This window comes from Ursus americanus, chromosome X (genome assembly GCF_024610735.1).
Source record: "Ursus americanus isolate L20-20 chromosome X, mUrsAme1.1.p, whole genome shotgun sequence".
Taxonomy (NCBI): domain Eukaryota; kingdom Metazoa; phylum Chordata; class Mammalia; order Carnivora; family Ursidae; genus Ursus; species Ursus americanus.
In genome coordinates this window covers 37163179-37182879 of record NC_142164.1, presented here as the reverse complement: position 1 = coordinate 37182879, position 19701 = coordinate 37163179, and the positions used below count along the sequence as shown (strand labels likewise).

At 46.9% G+C, this 19701-nt stretch overlaps 2 protein-coding genes across 5 annotated transcripts in view; one reads left to right on the top strand and one right to left on the bottom strand.

Moving 5' to 3' along the window:
- The window catches only part of TMEM164 (transmembrane protein 164), a 178671-nt gene extending 160596 nt beyond the window's left edge, over positions 1-18075 (top strand). For both annotated transcript variants that reach the window (XM_087860110.1, XM_087860107.1), the window contains one exon: positions 16250-18075. The gene's annotated coding sequence lies outside the window, so the exon portion shown is untranslated. The remainder of the gene's footprint in view (positions 1-16249) is intronic.
- The window catches only part of AMMECR1 (AMMECR nuclear protein 1), a 109811-nt gene continuing 104080 nt past the window's right edge, over positions 13971-19701 (bottom strand). The window contains exons 6-7 of one of the 3 annotated variants that reach the window (XR_015723430.1): positions 18130-18409; positions 13971-16282 (exon numbers count right to left, since the gene is read on the bottom strand). Coding sequence is in view for 2 of the 3 variants with exons in the window: in XM_087860104.1 (XP_087716230.1) it covers positions 18295-18409 (115 nt within the window). In the remaining variant the exon portion in view is untranslated. Of the gene's footprint in view, positions 18410-19701 lie in introns of all 3 variants that reach the window. The other 2 variants (XM_087860104.1, XM_087860105.1) reach the window with 2 other exon arrangements.

Here is a 19701-nt window from a genome sequence, read left to right as displayed (position 1 = left end):
AGCCTGTGACCCCAGGGAGCCCCAGAGCAGAAAAGCAGGGGGGCAGGGATGCAAGGCCAGGCAAGAGCTGGCCCAAGGGGCAGGACAGAAAGATGGGTCACGTGGTCTTTCTCTGTGTCTCCCATTTCAGAAAGAGGCGACCGGCAGTGATCTAGGCCATGGCCTTCTCTGCCCTGGGCCTCGCATCCGCCCCCACCCCCCATCTCTGCTCCCGTACAGCCCCCCTACTGCAGGCAACAAATGCAGATCCGACTGCACAGCTTCCCTGCACCCCATAAACATCTGCCGCCTCATCTCCTCACCCCTCTAGTCCCCCCCCCACCCCAGGACCACACACAGGGAGAGACCCTTTGCTCCCAAGGTCTCCTGGTCCACTTTTCCCACCGGGCCATCTTGTGCATCTTTGCATTTTTCCTCTGTGTGGTTCTCTCAGCTCCCCAGTCTCCCTTCTTGTCCAAAGGCCTGAGCTCAAGAGTCAGCTCCTGGGCCAGTCTTCCCTGAGCCCCAGTCCAAGTTAGGGATGTCTCGGCTTGGCTCCTGCCAGCATCCCCTCCCCGCCCCTTGCTCACTGCAGGGCGCCGTTCATCCCCCACTAGGCAATGCATTCTGGCTGGCTGTCCCTCTGTACCCTGAGCTCCTGGAGGTCAGGGTGGAGTCCCATTCATTCTCCTGCCCCTGGCACAGGACCTGATCCATAGCAGGTGCTCAGTGAACACCCAGCTCATCCCGGAGCCCTGTAACATGGTGGGAGGCACCACCGCCACCTGAGGGAGAAACCCTGCCACATCAGTTGGCGCCCGTCCCATGCGCTCTCCCATGGGGACCCGTGTGCCTTTGTGTGCCCATGTGCCTCGCGCCCCAGCCTGGGGGCCTCCACGCCCAGGCTTCCCCGGACCCCTGGGTAGAGGGTGGCCAAGGCATCCAACTACTTTTCTGTATCCTTGGTAGCTGCTCGGTCCCCACCAGGATCACCCCTCTGTTCCCCAGGGCACATGGAGTTGGTGTCAGCATGGCCAGAAGCCCCACCAGCGCACAGGACATGCCACCTGCCCCTCCGAGGGGGAGGGAGCAGCTTGGGGTGGTTACAGCGTGATTCGCAACCCCCCCCCCCCCAGTGAGTTTTCCCCTTGTCCTGCTTTGCCAAGGCTAGTGGAGGGACAGAGGTACACACATCAGTCCGACAAACGCCGTGGCTTATTCAAAGGCTATGTGGTTTGCTAACCTTGGCAGCGGGCAAGGCCGGCCTCGTCCAAAGTCAAGGACTCTCTGTTACTGCCCGGCCCCACCCCTCTCCCAGTCAGCATTTCCCCAGCATCTAGATTGCACATCTGGGGTGTCTGAGCCGCCTGGCAAAGAGGGGTCAGCGTCTGGCAGGGAGGCGGTAGGGAAGGCCGCTCCCGTTGCTCACAGCTGACCCCGAGGGCTTGCCTGCCGCAGCCCACGTCCTAACTTTAGTGCGGCTCCTCCTGCCTCTGGGCCAGGCCAGCCAGCAGCCCCGCAGCCTTGTGACGAGACAGGTCTTGGCGAGGACCAAGCTCTGATAGGCGACGGGGCCAGTGGCCTGAGCTGCCTGGGTGTTCTTTCCAGCGACCCCTCCCCAGCAGCCCCTTGGCTCCCTGGTCGCTCCCGCCTCTCCCCACCCCCCGGCATTCAAGGGGGCCGCAGGGGTGCCGCCGGCTCTGGCTGTCCCTTCAGCTGTTCCTTCCCTATTTTCCAGGAGTCCCAAGTCCCTTTACTCCAGAACACACCGTCAGATTTCGAGAACATTGGAGCTGATGAGATAGATACCCACGAAGACAGGAGCTTAGAGACTTTCCTGCAGGTCACAGTCACCTGGGGAGCTTTCACGGCCATCTCCGTGCCCAGCCTCACCCCAGCTCACGATTCAAAGCAAACTTTTGTTTTGTTTTGCTTTCACTCGAAGCTTCCAGGTTGTGAGTCATCTCTGCCCTGACCCTCTACACCCGGGCCTTTTTTAAATGAGATTTTTAAGACATACCAAAAAAAAAGTCTGAGGAGTAATACTGAAATCCAGCTTAAGGAAAAGAACCTTACGGAGACAGGGCAAGCCCCTCACTCCAGAAATTGGGAGAGTGTTCCTCAGAGCTGCAGGGAGTCTGGAGAACTGGTGCGGGATGGGTTGGGGGGCAGAGGGGGTGACGTTCTGGCCTTTTCCACTTGCTTCACCCGGAACAACTCCCAGTTCTGTTCTGTTTTGTTCCTTGCGGTTCTGTAAATCATTCCGTCGGGAAAGATGTTTAAAAGCCACTTACTTCTGTGCTCACTTAGCCCTGTCTGCACTTACCCCTAGATTGCGGTCATCCTGTAATAGTTGAAAAAGCACTGCAGTAGCTTTCAGCGGTTCTCTGCCCCCTCGGAGGCCCCAGGTGTCCTTGGCCAAACCATACCTCTCTGAATTCCAAGGCGGCTGTGAGACACCCGGGGAGAAAAATGGCTTCATAAAGTTCTGTTCGGTGTGGGGGGGACAGGAGCGCTATTTCCAGACAGTGTTGTTACTATGCTATTCTCAGAGCGTGGAGGTTCTTTGGGGTTTGAACTCCACTTACCACCATGCCTTAATGTACCCTGCGTGGTTGGGGTCTCTGGGGTGTGTAGCAGAGGTGACGCCTTGGTTTTAAAGAATGTTTCTATATTTCATTGACTCTAAGACTTTCCCCTCCTTTTTTTTTGGCATTTTAACATCTCTAAACCTGGGCTGCATCTTACAATCAATGGATGCCATAGTTCAATCAGAGCTAGCTTAGTTTTCTTTTCCAGAGGCACATAAACTGGGGACATCTTACAATCCAAAGTGCCTTAGAGTGGCCGAGATGCTGGAATTGTTGCCTCTGATTCCCCTTCCTGGCCCCATGAGAGTCACCCTCCTGGTAGAGAAAACCCCTTTGGAAAAACTTAGACTTTCAGTGTATGGTCTCCTTCCAACACTCCATCTTCTCTTTCTTTCCTGCCAGCGTCCACGCAGGCCTGGCAAGCTGTCTGCTTTCTGACCATAGGGGGGCTCACTTTGCTGGGCTACCTCTTGGGGCAAATGGTTTGTGGGCCATGAAGGGAAGGTGGCGGGCGCACCTGCATGAGGAAACCCACCGTGCCAACCACCAGGGAGGGAGGGAAGGAGGAAGCCAGAAGAGAGTTGGGGAGGGAGCCAGACAAGCCAGGCCAGCCATCCCCAACAGCTCTGGTTTCTTTATTTCCCAACCACAGCCTGGCCAGACAGCTCAGCCTGCTTCCGTGGGGAATTCTCAGGGCCAGTCATTGCCAGAGGTGAGCCAGGCGGGTGTAGAGGGAAGGAGCCCAGCCTTGCCCTGAACTCCCAGGGTTGACATGAGCAACTGTCTGGCCCCCATGGAGGAAGACAATGATTTCCTCACCTCATCCTGCAAGGCGGAAGAGTTAGGCAGTGGGCCTTCCAAGGAAAAGCAGCACCTTGGCCTGGGGCAGCATAAGCCGTGGACGTTGACCGCAGTAGGAAATGGCCACCAACTTTCCCTCGGCACTGGCAGCCACTCTCATTAAGCTTGGCCTCTGTGGCCTTTAGGCCAAGCTCTTCCAGAAGGGGAAGGAGTGTCTGCAGGGAGATCCAGGGATACTTGGGCACAGGAAGCAGTTTTTGGACATCCCCCCACCTCCCCCCCGCCCAAGAGCTTAGCAAGACATGATCAGCCTGGATTACAGCTGCCCTCATGTAACCAGGTCAAAGTGCTGGCCTACTTAGCCCCCCCCCCCCCACCGCAGCGGCCTCCTTCATAGCTGATGAGGCCGATTAGGAGGCTATTTGTGAGCCCTAGTTGTGTACCCAGAAGCCTGGGGGCCATCTTCCTGTGACAAGAAGGACAATAACTAAGGCTAGACAGCCAAGGGCAGAGTCTGCCCTGCCTGTGGGAGAGAAGTGCTGTCAGACCTCGTGTGTCCTCGTAAAAGAAAGAGTCAAATAATGTCAAGTCTAAGTGCCTGGATTTTGCTAGTTTTCAGCCAAGGACCCTGTCCCATGTCTTTGCCATCCCCAGCCCTAGAGAGAGATGGCAGAGCAACAGGCTGAAGCCTTCGATGACAGTCACTAGCCTCCATTCAGTAGGTTCTGGGCGTTTGAGGGAGACTGTGATTTAACTGCTCTGAGCCTCAGTTTACTCGTCTGTAAAATGGCAACAATCATAGGACCTAACTCCCAGAGCTGGAGGAAGATTGACTAGATAAGGCACAGAAGGCACTTGGCACAGGACCGGCACATCGTAAGCACTGCTTTCCATCAGTGTTAGATGCCATCTCCTGTCATTAATGCCACTGCCACCACCACCATTGCCACCCGCATCCTCACCCTTACCCTCCTCAAGACGTCAGCGTGAGTGCCAAAAAGCTCAGGCTCTGGAGCCTGACAAACTTGGTCTGAATCCTCGCTCTGCCATTCTGTAGCTGGGTGGCCTTAGACAATTGATAACTTCTTTGAACTAGATTCTTAGGCTGTAAAATGGGAGCTTTATAAGGCTGTTGAAAAGTGCATGTCGTGGTCCTTATCACACAGGAAGCACTCAAAGAAGGTTGGCTATTTTAATTATTTATGTGGGGTGACCAAGACCAGTGGTTGCCAGGGGGCTGGGGTAGGGAGGGATGAATAGGTGAAACACAGAGGCTTTTTAAGACATTGAAACTACGCTGTACGATACTATAATGGTAGACACATGTCATTAAATATTGGTCCAAACTCATAGTATGTACAGTGTCAAGAGTGAACCCTAATGTAAATGCTGGACTTGGGGTGATAATGACCTGTCAGTGTAGGCTCATCAGTTGTAACAAATGTACCGCTCTGGTGGGGGGAAATTGACGGGGGGAGGCTGTGTGCAGAGAGCAGGGTGGCAGGCAGTGAGTATATGGGAACACTCTGTATTTTCTGCTCAACCTTGCTGTGAACGTAAAACTGCTCTAAGATTGCAGTCTGTTTCTAAGGAAAGGAAAAGAAAAAGGTGATCAAGCTAGGTTGTTACAAATTTAGGATGTTAACCATAATCCCCATGGTAACCACAAAGAGGATAAATGAAAGATACAGAAAAGGACAAGGGACTCAAAATGATTCACAAGAAAAAAAAATCCATCAGACGCAAAAGAAGGCAGTACTGGAGGAACTGTGGAACAAAAAAAGATATGCCACACAGAACACACATAGCACAAGAGCAGGAAAAACTCCTTCATTACCAGCAATCACTAAATGTAAATGGGTTAAACTTGCCAATTAAAAGAAAGATATTTGCAAACTGGATGTCAAAAAGACAAGATCTAACTATGTGCTGCTTACAAAATACTCAGTGTAGACCCAAAGACAGAAATAGGTTGAAAGTGAAAGGATGAAAAAGATATTCAGTGGAAATAGTGGTCACCAAAAGAGAGCTGAGATGGCTATATCATAGCAGGCCAGATAGATTTTAGGTGCAAAATTTTTACAAGAGGTGAATAAGGGCATTTTTATTGATGAAAGGATCAATTCATCAAGAAGATATAACAATTATAAACATACACACCAAACAACAGGGATTTAAAAGATATGAGGGAAACATTGACAGAATTGAAGGGAGAAATAGTTCTACAATAATAGATGGAAACGTCTATATCCTGCTTTATATAATGGGCAGGACACTTAGACAATAGATCAATAAGGAATAGAGGACTTGAACAGCACTCTAAACCACCTAGGCGTCAAAGACATGCACAGCATACTCTACCCAACAAGAGCAGAGCACACATTTTTCCCAAGTGTACACGGAACATCCTGCAGAATGGGCCATATGTTAGGCCATAAAGCAATTCTCAATAAATTTTAAAAGATGGAGGGATGCCTGGGTGGCTCAGTCAGTTAAGCAGCTGCCTTTGGCTCAGGTCATGATCCCAGGGTCCTGGGATCGAGTCCCGTGTCGGGCTCCTTGCTCTGAGGGGAGACTGCTTCTCCCTCTGCCGGCTCTGCCTGCCACTTTCTCTACTTGTGCTCTCTATCTCTGACAAATAAATAAAATAAAAAGTTTAAAAGATGGAAATCATGCAAAGTATCTTCTCTGACCAAACTAGAAATCAATAACAGAAGGAAAACTGAAAAAATCACTGCAAATACATGGAAATTGAACAACACACTCTTAACCAATGGATTAAAGAAGTCACCAGAAACTTAGAAAATGCTGTGTGATGAATGAAAACACAGTACACCCAAACTCACAGGATACAGTGAAGGACAGTGTTCAGAGTCGCATTTGTAGCTATAAACACTTACATTGAAAAGGAAGCTCTGAAATCAACACCCTAACTTTATACCTTGAGGAACTAGAAAAAGAAGAACAAACTAAACCTGAAGCCAACAGAAGGAAGGAAATAAGATTAGGGCGGAGTTAAATGAAAAAGAGAACAGAGGGGCGCCTGCGTGGCTCAGTTGTTAAGCGTCTGCCTTCGGCTCGGGTCATGATCCCAGGGTCCTGGGATTGAGCCCCGCGTCAGGCTCCCTGCTCAGCGGGAGGCCTGCTTCTCCCTCTCCCTCTGCTTGTGTTCCCTCTCTCGTTGTGTCTCTCTCTGCCAAATAAATAAAATCTTGAAAAAAGAAAAATAGAATAGAAATAAAATAAAGTCAATGAAACCAATAGTTGGTTCTTTAAAAAGAGTGACAAAATTGACAAGACTTGAGCTACACTCATTAAGAAGAAAAAGACACAAATAACTAAAATTGGAAATGAAAGCAGGGATGTTACCACCAACCTTACAAAAATTATAAGGATTATCAGAGAACAGTATAAGCAGTTGTATGCCAATAAATTAGATAGTCTTCAGGAAATGGACAAGTTCCCAGAAACACACAAAGTATTACCCCAATACAAAAGCCAGACAAAGATACCGTAAGAAAAGAAAACTACAGACCAGTATCCATTAGGAGTATAGACACCAAAGTCCTCAACAAAATATCAGTAAACCAAATCCACAGCACAGTAAGAGGCTCATACCACGTGACCAAGTGGAATTTATCCCAGAAATGAAGGGGTGGTTCAACGTAAGAAAATCAACCAATGAGGCACCTGGGTGGCTCGGTCAGTTAGACGTCTGACTCTTGATCTCAGCTCAGGTCTTGATCTCAGGATTGTGAGTTCAAGCCCTGCGTTGGACTCCACACAGGATATGGAGCCTACTTTTAAAAAAAATCAACCAGTGTAGTATACCACATTAAGAGAAGAAAGGGGAAATGATCATTTCAAAAGGCAGAAAGGCATTTGACAAAAGTCAGCATGCTTTCATGACAAAAACATTGAACAAACTAGGAATAGAAGGCAACGTGATAAAGGGCATTTATGAGAAACCCACCGCTAACATCATACCCAGTCGAGAAAGACTGAAAATTTCCCCCCTGAGATGAGAAACAAGACAATCATGACTGCTTTCACCGGTGCTATTCAACATTGGAAGTCCTAGCTGGAGTAAGTAGGCCGAGAAACAAAAGACACCCAAATGGAAAGGAAGAAGTGAAACTGTATTTGCAGGTGATATGATTCTCTCTCTCTCTAAAATCCCATAAAACACACACACACACACACACACACACACACACACACACACACACTACTAGTGTATAATTAAGAAAGGAAGGAAGGTAGGGAGGAAGGGAAAGAAAGGAAGGAAAGGGAAGGAAAGGAAAGGAAGAAAGGAAAGAGAAAGAAAGAAATACAAGGTTAGTTTAGTTGCAGGAAAAAGATCAATGCACAAAAATCAGTGGTGTTTCTATATGCCAGTAACGAACTATCTAAAAAGGAAGTTAAGAGAAACAATTCTATTTATAATAGCATCCAAAAAAATAAGATTCCTAGGAATAAATTTAACCAAGGAGGTAAAAGGCTTGTAACTGAAAACTATAAAGTATTTTTGAAAGAAATGAAAGACGACTTAAATAAATGGGAAGGCATCTCGTGCTCGTGCATTGAAAGACTTAATATTGAGATGGCAACAGTCCCTAAAGCAATCTATGGATCACAGCAGTCCCCATCTGAAGTGCAATGGCCTTGTTTTTTTTTTTTTTTTTTTTGCAGAAATGGAAAGGCCAACCCTCAAATGTATAAGAAATCTCAAGGATCCTTGAATAGCTCGAACAATAGTGAAAAAGAAAAACAAGGCAGGGGGACTCACACCTCCCAATTTCAAAACTTACTACAAAAGTAGAGTGATCAAACGGTGTGGTACTGGCATAAGGGTAGACATATAGACCAGGGACATAGAATCAAGAGTCCAGAAGTAAACCCAAACCTCTGTGGTCAACCGATTTTCGACAGGGGTGCCCAGACCATTCCATGGGGGAAAAGAACAGCTTTTTTAGCAAACAGTATAGGGACAACTGGATAACCATGTTCAAAAGAATGAAACCGGGGCCTCTACCTCAAACCACATGTTAACATTAACCCAAAATAGACCAACAACCTAAATAGAAGGGCTAAAACTATTAGAAGGAAACATAGGGGTAAATCTTTATGACCTAGCACTTGGCTATCGATTCTTAGGTTTGACACCAAAAACATGCGCAAAAAAAGAAAAACACAGATACACTGGATTTCATCGAAACTAGAAAGTTTTGTTCATCAAAGGACATTATAAAGAATGTGAAAAAGACCAACTACAGAGTGGAAGAATATATTTTCAAATTATTTCTCTGATAAGGGTTTGATATCCGAGATACACACACACACACACACACACACACACACACACCAGTATACATATGTATGTATACCATTACAACTCAACAAAAGACAACCCAATTAATAACTGGGTAAAGGACTTGAATAGACATATCTTCAAAGAACATGTATGAATGGACCAATTAGCACATAGAAGGGTGTTTCAACCTCACCGGTCATTAACGAAATGTGAATCAAAATCACAGATATCAGTTCACACCCACGAGGATGACCGTGATCAGACAGACACGAATGAGTATTGGTGAGGACGTGGCAAAACTGGAATCTGCGTACATGATTGGTGGAAAAAGTGTGATGGTTCCTCAAGAAGGTAAACATAGAATGACCGTATGAGCCAGCAATTCCACCCCTAAGATTATACCCAAGAGAAATAAAAACGTACGTGCACACAGAAACTTAGACTCAAAGGTTTATGGCAGCGTTATTCATAAGAGCCGAATGTTTGAAACAGCCCAAATGTTCACCAGTGGATGAATGGATAAGCCAGTTGTGGTGTAGCCATACGATGAGATATCATTCAGCCATAAAATATCAGTCAGCCGTGATGGAGACAGACCTCAAACGTTATGCTAAGTAAAAGAAGCTGGTGAGAGAAGGTAACACAATATCACTGACTCGTGTGCTTTAAAGTGGTTCGTTGTATGTTATGTGAATTTCACTTCAACAAAAGACGATGTCAAAGGAGGTGAAAAGAAGGGAGTTTCTTTTTATCTCGCAAGTGCCCTGTGCACCTGCTTGCAGGACTCCCTGTGTAGCCTTCCTTAGAACCAAGGGTGTTGCCTGCACTTTCCCAGCCTCGGGCTGACTATTAGCAATTTCGATTTGACCTTCTCCAAGTCTGCAGGTTCTTCTGTAGTGGTACGAACCCATATGGGGGAAGAAGGAGCCAGTGCGGCCCGTCTACCCCACCAGAGCAGGCCCATCCTACTCGAGCAGCCGTATTAACCCTGTGCGCCCTTTCCACCCCCATCATTCATGTGTGCCACGGACCGCATCTGCTGGGCAAGGTAAACATGAACCAAGTCACTGAGGGGCATGCCTTCATGTACAAAGGTGACTATGGCCACCCACCGCTGTCCCTGACCACAGTTCTGGGAAAGGGGCCATGGCCGAGGCCTATGCCAGCGGGGTGGCAATGTCTTCATGCAGAGTTCCTGGAATTTGTTTGAATGTTTGAAGTGGAGAAAGTTTAGGGAAATGTGTGCATTACTCACATAGTACTGCCCTTCAGAAAAGATGGGGGTTCTCGCTCTTTCCAGCCCAAGACGCCCTTCCTACTCTGCCAGGATGTGTGGGAGTGGGTGATATGATTGCCCCATCCAGCTGTTTGCTCAGCCCCTGTCTCCTGTGCTGATAAACACCAATCCACTTGTAGGGGTTGATACCTACCGTAACCTTGGATCATTCCAGAAGACCATTGAGACGGAAATGCTAGTTTGATGAAAAATGACTAGAGCAACTACTAGTTTCAAATCTGTCTGGTGTTTAGGCCACAACTCCAGCTCTCAGCAGCTTCCTGTCGCTTCAGATGTGATTTACCTGTTCTCTTGTGTACCAGTTGTTTCCTGTTTTACAATAATCCAAATTGAATACTGCCTTCCTGCCTTCCTGGCCTATGTAGCAGGTGAGAGTTACACCGAGAGGGGCTCTGATTTTCCGCTCTGGGAAAATCCCCTCTCTCTCCTCCTGCTCTGTGAATAGATTTCTGCCCCCCACGGGAGAATTTTTCAGCCAGTTGGCATACTATAGGCTTTCTTTGGCTCTCAGGCCTCCAGGACTCTTAGCAAAAACAGCCTGGTCTCTGTCCGGACTGTTCTCTCTCTCCCGGTCATGGGAAGGGCCCAAAGCCTTTGAGAGGGCAGCTTTGCAGTGAGAAGCACAACTTTCCACCACCAAATGCCATTCCTCATGCACATAAACCTACTTCTATGATCACACATATCTTTCTCAACCAGCTGGCACATTGCCGCTAGGGAGCAAGATAGCTGGCTACCTGGTGGGAGGAGACAGTGTCCTCCTCCACTCAACAGATGACCGTGCTCCGTGTGGGGTGGCCTTTGCTGCCGACATGCTGGGGGGCCACAGCAACCCCATTTCCCCGCAGGGGAAGTGACAGCTCTGTTCGAGTGCCCCTCTGAGGTGGAAGCAATTTAGGGGGACCCTATAAAGCCGGCCCGATGTTGCCTGGGCCCCGGTCGGAATGACTTTCCCCAACTAGACCAAACCTGGATGCCCCCACGACTCTTAGCTCCGAGTGGACCGTTCATTTGTTTTTACATTAATACTATCTTCATTCTCAAACCAAGCACGGGGCCATGCCTCTGTGGGGACAGGCACTCAGGAAATATTGATAGATCACGTTGAGCCTGACATTTGGGAGGAAAAGGCCAGAATAGAAAAGGAGATGAGATGACAGCTTGCCAAAGGCTCTCAAAATACCTGGGCAGGTTGGGGCTCCGGCCGTGGTTTCTCAGATTGTCCCGTGGGACCTGGTGTTCTGTTGGAACTGATCCAAGTTTCCGTAAGCATTTGCTTCAAGAAACGTGTGTATAAACGTATGGTATTTAAAAACTGTAATACAGCCTGAAAAAAAAACCCTAACGCATATGAGTGTGTTAGTGGGAGCTGTCGGGTGGCTTCATTTCTGTTCCAACGTCAGGAGCGATGCGTCTCCTGCCTGAACTTCTTGTAGGCCTTGTCGGGCCTGGATGAGAAGGTGGTAACTGCACCAGAATCTCATGGTTTAGGCCTATGCACACCCAGTGTCCTTAAACTATAGGAGTAAGATATCCCCTCTTCTCTGTGCAAATCAGGACCTTCTTGCTGACGGACAGCCCAGAGTCCAGAAATAAATGGGGTGCTGAGGCTCTGCCTCCATCATCTGTCGCCCCGATTACAAATTTTTATGTCATCAACATGGCCTTGTTGTTCTCATTAGCTTTCTAAGGAACCGGTGTGCATTGGTAATTTAGAACAACAAAATACCACCTTTAATCTCGTATCTTTAACATAACGAGATGTCAGCTGAGATTTTTGATTAAAAAGCAAAGATAGCCTTCCACCATGAAGGGAGACTGAAGGCTGAACAAACGACCGGCCCCTTGTGACTCAGCCGTGTCCTTCTAGAATGGGAGCGCGAGCTCAAGGACGCCAGGGCAGTCGGTGAGCACAGAGGCACGTCTCGCAGCCACCACCCAGCTGCACGCTCCAGACTCAGCGCACCCTACATCTAAGCTCTGTCGGGCTAATGTGATCATCTGTCATGATGGAAAGCTACAAGCACGGGTCAGTGTTCAGTTATGTAAGGCACACGGCCTCTACCAGGCCTCTGGGCCGGTTCACTGAAACCATTTGAGAGAGACAGTGCAATCTGAACGTAATCTAGTCAGGGTCGTTTTTAAATCCGGTTGTAGTAACCAAGTTCCTGGGACGAGGTCGACTGGCTTCAGAACAGTGCTTAGTTAACATCGAAGGCAATTTCCTCCCCGTCTTGAAAGATTTCTTTCCACAGGCCTGGGGTCTGGAACAGGAGATTGTCCCACGAGCTACAGGATCAAGGGAGGCCTTTTAACGTAGGAGCCCAAGCCATCTCCCCAGGGCCTGCCTCGTGGACGTCCCCCCATTCAGCTATTCCTCCCGCAGGCGAAAGCCCAGGCAAACGGGGAAGCCATGAAGGCTGAGCCCACACCCACACTTGTCTTGGCTCCTGCGGTCGGAGCTGCAGGAAGTGGGAGAAGCCATTCTCTGAATGGGCGGCCATTCACCGGCTCTCCCGACTGGCAGCTCTGAATCCGCGTGTGAATTCGCCGTGGCCACCTGCCCCGAGCTCACACCGATTGGACCCCTCAGGCGTGAGAGTGTTTTCTAGCAACAGAGAAGAATGGCCGCATCCCACCCATCCGCGCCCGGCCTCCGAAGCGGCGGAGCTATTTCCAAGGTGCCTAGTGGGGCATGAAATCTAGGGAGGAAATGTTGAAGCTCTGCGAAGAATTTAGGTAGGTGGAGTGTGATTATTGAAGTTGAAATCTGTCCAGACCATCGAGTTAACCACTAATGTGATAAAAATGAAGGCTGTGGGCTCGTGCAATTACTTCGTTCTACCTGAGCCTATTAATATTGTCTAAATCATTACAAAAAAAAATCCCATGTACCATTAACCATGAATGATGGAACTGGATAAACCTCGAGCAGATGGCCGCCTTAATGGAGCACTATTCAACACCGCAGTAGTCCTCTGGGATCTGAGATGGCTGTTTTTAGCCACCGTGATTGACATCAGCACGTGTCACCAAATTCACACGGGCAGCGGGGCTTTGGGGCAGTGCAACAGAAAATCAGCCTGCGTGCATTCACGAGCAATTAATCCTGAAATATGCATGGGACGGCACAGGATTTAGAACTGAGACAGCAAATGATTTAGAAAGAGCCCAAGGTATTTGAGCAATGTCCTCGGTGGCCTTTCCACGGGGAGGAGATAAGGCAACAGCTGGGAGAGAGGTGGCCCACCAAGAGCTCGCCTTCTCTCGATGCAGGCTCTTAACTGGCTCGGGAAGGTCAGTGGCACCAGCTGCCTTGCCCTCTACGCAGACGCATCTATGTTTCCCCAAGCTCCAGTTGGGAGTAGAGTTCCTGTCCTGCCACTCCAGAACTGGAAAAGTTCATGTTTTGAGGGGATGGGAGGCCTAGTGTGTATGTGAGTGGGTACCCGCTCTGAGCAGCCACATCTGGAGCATTTTCAGATTCCGTCCCTCCCGTACCAAGAACGTGGCAAAGCCTTGAGGGCAGAAGAGAAGAAAGGCTTCCCACCTCCTGAGATGCCCTCACCCGGATAGCACTGCTAACTGCCCCCACCAGCTCACAAGAGGGAAACACCTGTTGATAACACACCCATCTGGAAGAAATTTGGAGCTGGTGTAAGCACGGCTATGCTACCACCAGACTTCACGTCTGATGCTCGCCCCAGGTCCGCGGCCAGGGCGGACTGTCCAATAAAGCCTGGACTCAGTCACCAAGCCAGGGTTCAGGACCAGGCAGAAGGAGGACACAGGCAAATCATAGGGACGATGGGGAGCGGCTGCGGGCGGGTGAGGTGTCCCAAGCACCGGTTTGGAAAGGAATCGGCATCAGCTCCGAAGTATATTGTTTCCAAGTCTTCGACGGCTAGCACTGTAGCAAGAAGCCCCCGCGAGAGCAAGAGCCTTACGATGAGGCAGGCAGGTTAAAGAAAGAGACACCAAACGGTAACTCAGTTTTAACGTTTTATTGGGTAAATGATTTTAAAGATAGTAACAATAGTGTCAAAACTACTACAATATCTTTCCACAGTCACACCTTACAGACCCACGTAAACCTTCTCATTGTTTCCTCTCGCTCCGTTTTAATATTTTCAAGCTATACATATCATATAAAATGCCCATTTCCAATAGTTTCTTCAAACTATTAAGCAATTACATGTGGAAGGAAGGAGGATCTAGTTATACTTGGAGGGGGTTTCAGGTAATCTGCGATGTCTCACTGTAATCCAAAAACAGGTTACTAAGAAAGAAGGAAAAGAAGAAGCTACTCCAGGTAGCTTTTGCTCATTACGAGTCTCACCACTGTATCACCAAGAACTCAGTATGCTGGTGACAGATTCAAAGTGATTTCGGGGAACATACAAAACACTAAAATAACTTAGAAACTAGATCCAAATATTTCAAAAGTAATCGACTTTGATATACAAAAACAGTCAGAGGTGGTTACAAAAGTTTGTTTTCTCAGTGCGTCTATGTACCAGCGCAGTTACTGGGTCCAGAGCAAAATAAAAGGTTTCTCTTCTTCTGAAACAGTAATAAAAAAACAAGGAAAACAGATCTTTGTATATAAAGGATCAATGCTGGTCTTCAGAATAATGTAATCGGAAACCCTTAAATCGAGAGGCACACAACGGGTTTCTGCTTTTAAAAAATAAAAGGAAAGTCACCAGTTTATTTCAATGGAGGAGGTGCTCACACCCCTCAAATAAACTTAATTGAACACCACTAGCAAAAATCACTTAGAAACTGTACAAAAATAAAAAAGTTAACACATTTAATCCTGCAAGGTTTTTGTAAGGACTGGAAGGTAGGCTTTTGAAGCAGCATTTGGGCATGGCTGGGGCTTCTTTGGTTTGATCTAACACACGTAAGAGATGGAACCTACTCCAGATGACAGTTTCAAATTTCCTGCACATTCGAAGACATGAAAAGAGGCCAGTATACAAACTTCCGGTGTGCTGGGCATTGGGACTGTGTGTACTGGACTAGAAACTCCTACAACTGCTTGAGGGGGCGGGGGACGCGAGCAAGCCTTGCACCTTCCTCCATCAAGTACGCCGACCTCTCGTGGTTAAGGGAGACTGGGGCGGGTGGGAGCACACTCTTGTGCAGTCCGAAGGCCACTTAATGGGAGTCGGGGTGGGCTGGGGGGGAGTGGCGGGCAGGGGAGGCAATTGTTCTTTTAGAATCTGGTACCTGGCTGATGTTGTTTAAAGAACAAGAAAACCTTCCAGAAACGGAAGCCTTTTGCTACATACCAAAGTAAAATGCGTACTGTTTTCCCAGAGGAAAAAAAAAATACCCAGTTGCATTTGAGAAACAAAACACAGAAATGGAACTAATTAACATTTAAAAGGGGGGGGCAATGTAAACTTTGTGCTACTCAAATGAAGTTCAAGTATTACTTCTGAGCTGTTTAAAGATCACTGAACTTATACAATATTCTGGTGATAAGAGTGCAATTCACATTTGTGTTTCCGAACAAATAAACCACAACTGGCTAAAACACTAACCTGTGCAATCAAGAATCTTCGTCTGAGTTAAAGACACATGCTACATATTTCAACATGTTCCAAGTGCATTCAAACCACAGACGCAACAGCTTTGTACTATACGATGAAGGTGAAAGGGTCTAGCGTTTGTCTGTCTGAAGCACACCCTTACAGTTTGCACGACACCCTTTACGCTACAAAGTCTTTTTAGTCAACAGCTATTTAGAGACAACAAAAATGCACTGTGCATTAATTTGAAAACAAAAGGAGACAAAACTATCCTTTTCCCCCAAGCCATGGTGGGAAATATTGCTGACCTCGTCCTCTGAAGCCTGCAGGATGGTTATTTCTTCAGTATAACATTATTACACTGGTAAGAAAACATCTGTAGAACATCTGCATATATCAAGAATTTTTAAAAAATCTGATATGATTTTTAGAGTCCGCATGACCAGTCACGTGACCTGCTCAAGATTGATTAGCACCGTTAAATACATAAACACACATATGTATGTACGTGTAAGTAAATGTATACATCCACACATATGTATGTCATAGATCTTTTCTTTTAAAAAACAACAACAACAACAACAACAACAACAACTTCTAACCATGAGCTCACCCAGGACGAGGAGCCTGTTGAACTGATGAGATGATGGATAAGATGGGTCAACATTGGTCTATTTTGTCTCTCTTCAGTTTGCTTGTTTTATTTACTTTTTTTTTTTTTTTGCAGCAGACAATATCATTCAGCTTGTGCTCAGTTTCCCTATAAGGGCAAGAAAAAGTTTCCATCAGGTAGCCACCTGGTTTGATGCTGAAAGACGATTCTGCTCCAAAAATCCTCCCAAGGAGAAACGAAAGGATTCAAGACCCCTTGCTACAGCCCACCAGCTAGCTTTCTCTGACTCATCTCTAGGTTCAATGGATTGCGTGTCAGGCTAACAGTTGGCTTCTTAGTTAAGGCATCACAACTGAAAATGGTTATTTCAACAACGGGCGCTGTGGATGAAGGAATACCACCAAACCTCTAAGGGCTCCCATCAAAAACGAAAGCAGTTTGCTCTGCCAATAGTGGCAAGCGGAAGGAATTCAGGCAATCAGCACACCAACTAGCAAAGGGGTTTTGAATTTGGAACCAGCAGTCTGTCACCTAGGTATAAGCTCTGCCATTTTGATTTTCAGTGACATCTCAGAGCTTAGACTACATATTCTGCACCACACTTCTATTCATCACTTGATATACTGGTTTCCTGTTGGAAAAAAATTACACACACACACACACACACACACACACACACACACACACACATTTACTATAGGAAAATGAAGGTAATCTTTCTCCAGAATCATCCGTCATTTTTCCTGGGGATAAACACACAGACCTCCTACTCCTCCTGATGTTGGGGAAGTTCTCTTTATATGCACCGTGGGAAGACCAGCCCTGCAAATGGGCTGGGCTCTAACAACTGTATCATTTCTAAATGCCGGCTCTGTTTTCCTAGGTGTAACGTAACATCTTATCAACATAGTAAATGTGTTTCTATCAAAAGTATGTAGTGCAGAAAGACTCCAGTCTTGTCCCCATGACAAACATATCTGAAATCATGGCATATATGAACTTTTGTTTCACTAGATTATCTTTACTATTTCTTTAAATAGTCGCTAAAATTGTCTCCAGCCAATCAGGACTTATTGAAACCTAAAGCTAACAGGTTTAAATTAATATATAATAGACAAATGTCTCTTTTTGGTTATTTGCTCAAAATAAAATTTTTCACCTTAAAAAAATACTTAAGAGTAAGGAATTTGTCTAATCTGCTGTTTCATATATAGACACAATAAAATTTTATAAGAATACTTCTCTAAATTGCCTTTTTCCCCCTAACCTCTCTCAATTCCATTTAATTATACTCTTCTCAAAGGCACTAAATTCTGTATCTGCTCTCTTCCTGATATTTGCTGCTTTTCAAAATGATTTCTGTAGCATATCTGAAAGGTAGCTTGTAACTTTCTTGAAACAGTGTTGTGGTTTGTTAAGTTGGTTCTGTAGAGTGATGAAGCTGCCTCTTCTATGGTAACCAGCACAACAGGCATAAACGATTTCTCACTCTCTGTGACAAGCCCTATCATGGACCTTCAGATGTTCTGCACCAGAACCAAAGTTCATATATTTTAACCATGGGGAAAACACCTAAGGAGTGAAGACCCACATACTAAGCTCTCATAGCAAAATGCATTTTAGACAAATTCAAGAGTAATAGACAAATACCTGAATTTGATGTGAATTGCTCCCAAACTCAGCTATCAAAAATTCTCTATCTTACTGAGGAGAAAACTAGAGAAGAACCTAAATAAAATCCTTAAAAACTGCACAATGTCTTCCATCCACAGTCGAAAGCAGGAGGGAAGAGAAGAGAGAGGGAAGGAAAGAAGACAGAAGGGAAGGCAAGAAAGACAGAAAGACAGAAACCTAATTCAAAGAGCAAAGCAGAATTCTACATAATATGGCGAGGAAAGAAAACCCCAAAAGTTATATATGCTGCAAAAAAAAAAAAACAACCAAGGATCTAAAATAATAAAACAGAATCTTCTTAACAAATGCCATTTTCCTACCCGTTACCATGATGATCTTAACTGACGATGTCCAAGCTTCATCATGGCAACGGAAACTATCATCATAAAATGGTACAGTAAAAGAGATAGCTAGACCAAGAAGGGGCAGGGTCTCCTGGGAAGAGGTCTGCAGAGAGGCCCAGTGACTGGCTGTGCGGCTCAGTGTCAGGAATAATGGTTGTATGGCGGAAGGGGATGCCCAATGCCATTTTGGAAATGATGATGCTGGCGATGAGCAAGGTATTCAGCATAGCTCAGGGTCATCTTTTCACTACGGTACCTGAAAAAGTCAGGGAAGAGACAAAGTTAACATCAACAAATAGATGACATGCCAATGTCAGAGCTGGGAGGGACCTTAGAGATGACTTTACAGACCAGGAGAAGCAGAGGTCCAGAGAAAAGTTGTGACTGGCCCAATGCCATGCAACCAAGTGGCGAAGATGAGATCCGAACCCGGGAATCCAAAGTCTGAGTCCGGTGCTCTTTCTGCTCTACTACTCCTGGTTTCAATTGTTCTAGAAATTTCTGTGCCCCCCCCGGAAGCCCCAGTTTGCTAATGGGAAGGAAAAGAGGAAAGCCAGCCTATTGCCATCTCATTCACTTGACTGCTCTTTCTTCTAGGACATTCTCTCTTTGACCATTCCCTTCCCTCCACCCATGCATCTACTCAGGTCTTGCCATTCATAAGAATAGCAACAACGAAACGCTTTTCCTAGTACTGGTATCCTGAACCCTCTCTTTCCCCATCTCTGGCTTTCCTTTCACCCCCTCACTTCTCGAAATTGTAACGTGTGTTTTGTACATTCAGCACTTCATCTCACACTGCTCCTCAGCACGGCGTTCCTTGGCTCCTGCCACTCTTCACAGAAACTGCTCTTTCAGAAGGTCACCCCTGCTCCTGCTTGACCTCTCCATTAGGAGACCATGCACCACTCCCTTTCTGAAGCTCTCCTGTGTCGTAGGTTCTACAACTCGACACGTCCCTGATTGTCCCCACCCCCCACCATCTCTCAGACTGCTCCTTACCTCCCTATATTCCTCCTGCTCAAAACATTCTACCTGGTAGGATTTTACTATGTTTCTACCTTCAGTTCTTTTTTTTAAAGATTTTATTTATTTATGTGACAGAGACAGCCAGCAAGAGAGGGAACACAAGCAGGGGGAGTGGGAGAGGAAGAAGCAGGTTCCCAGAGGAGGAGGCTGATGTGGGGCTCGATCCCAGAATTCTGGGATCACGCCCTGAGCCGAAGGCAGACGCTTAAGGACTGTGCCACCCAGGCGCCCCTCTACCTTCAGTTCTTTTGACCCTATACTCTCTGTACCCCCTCAGGGAACCCTACCGTTATAGCTTCAGCTATGACCTCTTCATAGATGATCCCAAATCACCATCTCTCGTCATGAGTTCTATCTATGTACATTTTCGGTGACATACGGGACATTTCTATACAGATACCCCAGGAAGCACTTCAAACCCAGAATCAATGCCGAAATGTGACTCTCCTCCTGTGGTCCCTCCCTTGGTTAAAGGGTGCTTTGGTGCCTTGGTGCTTTTCATCTAGAGTAAAGCCTCGA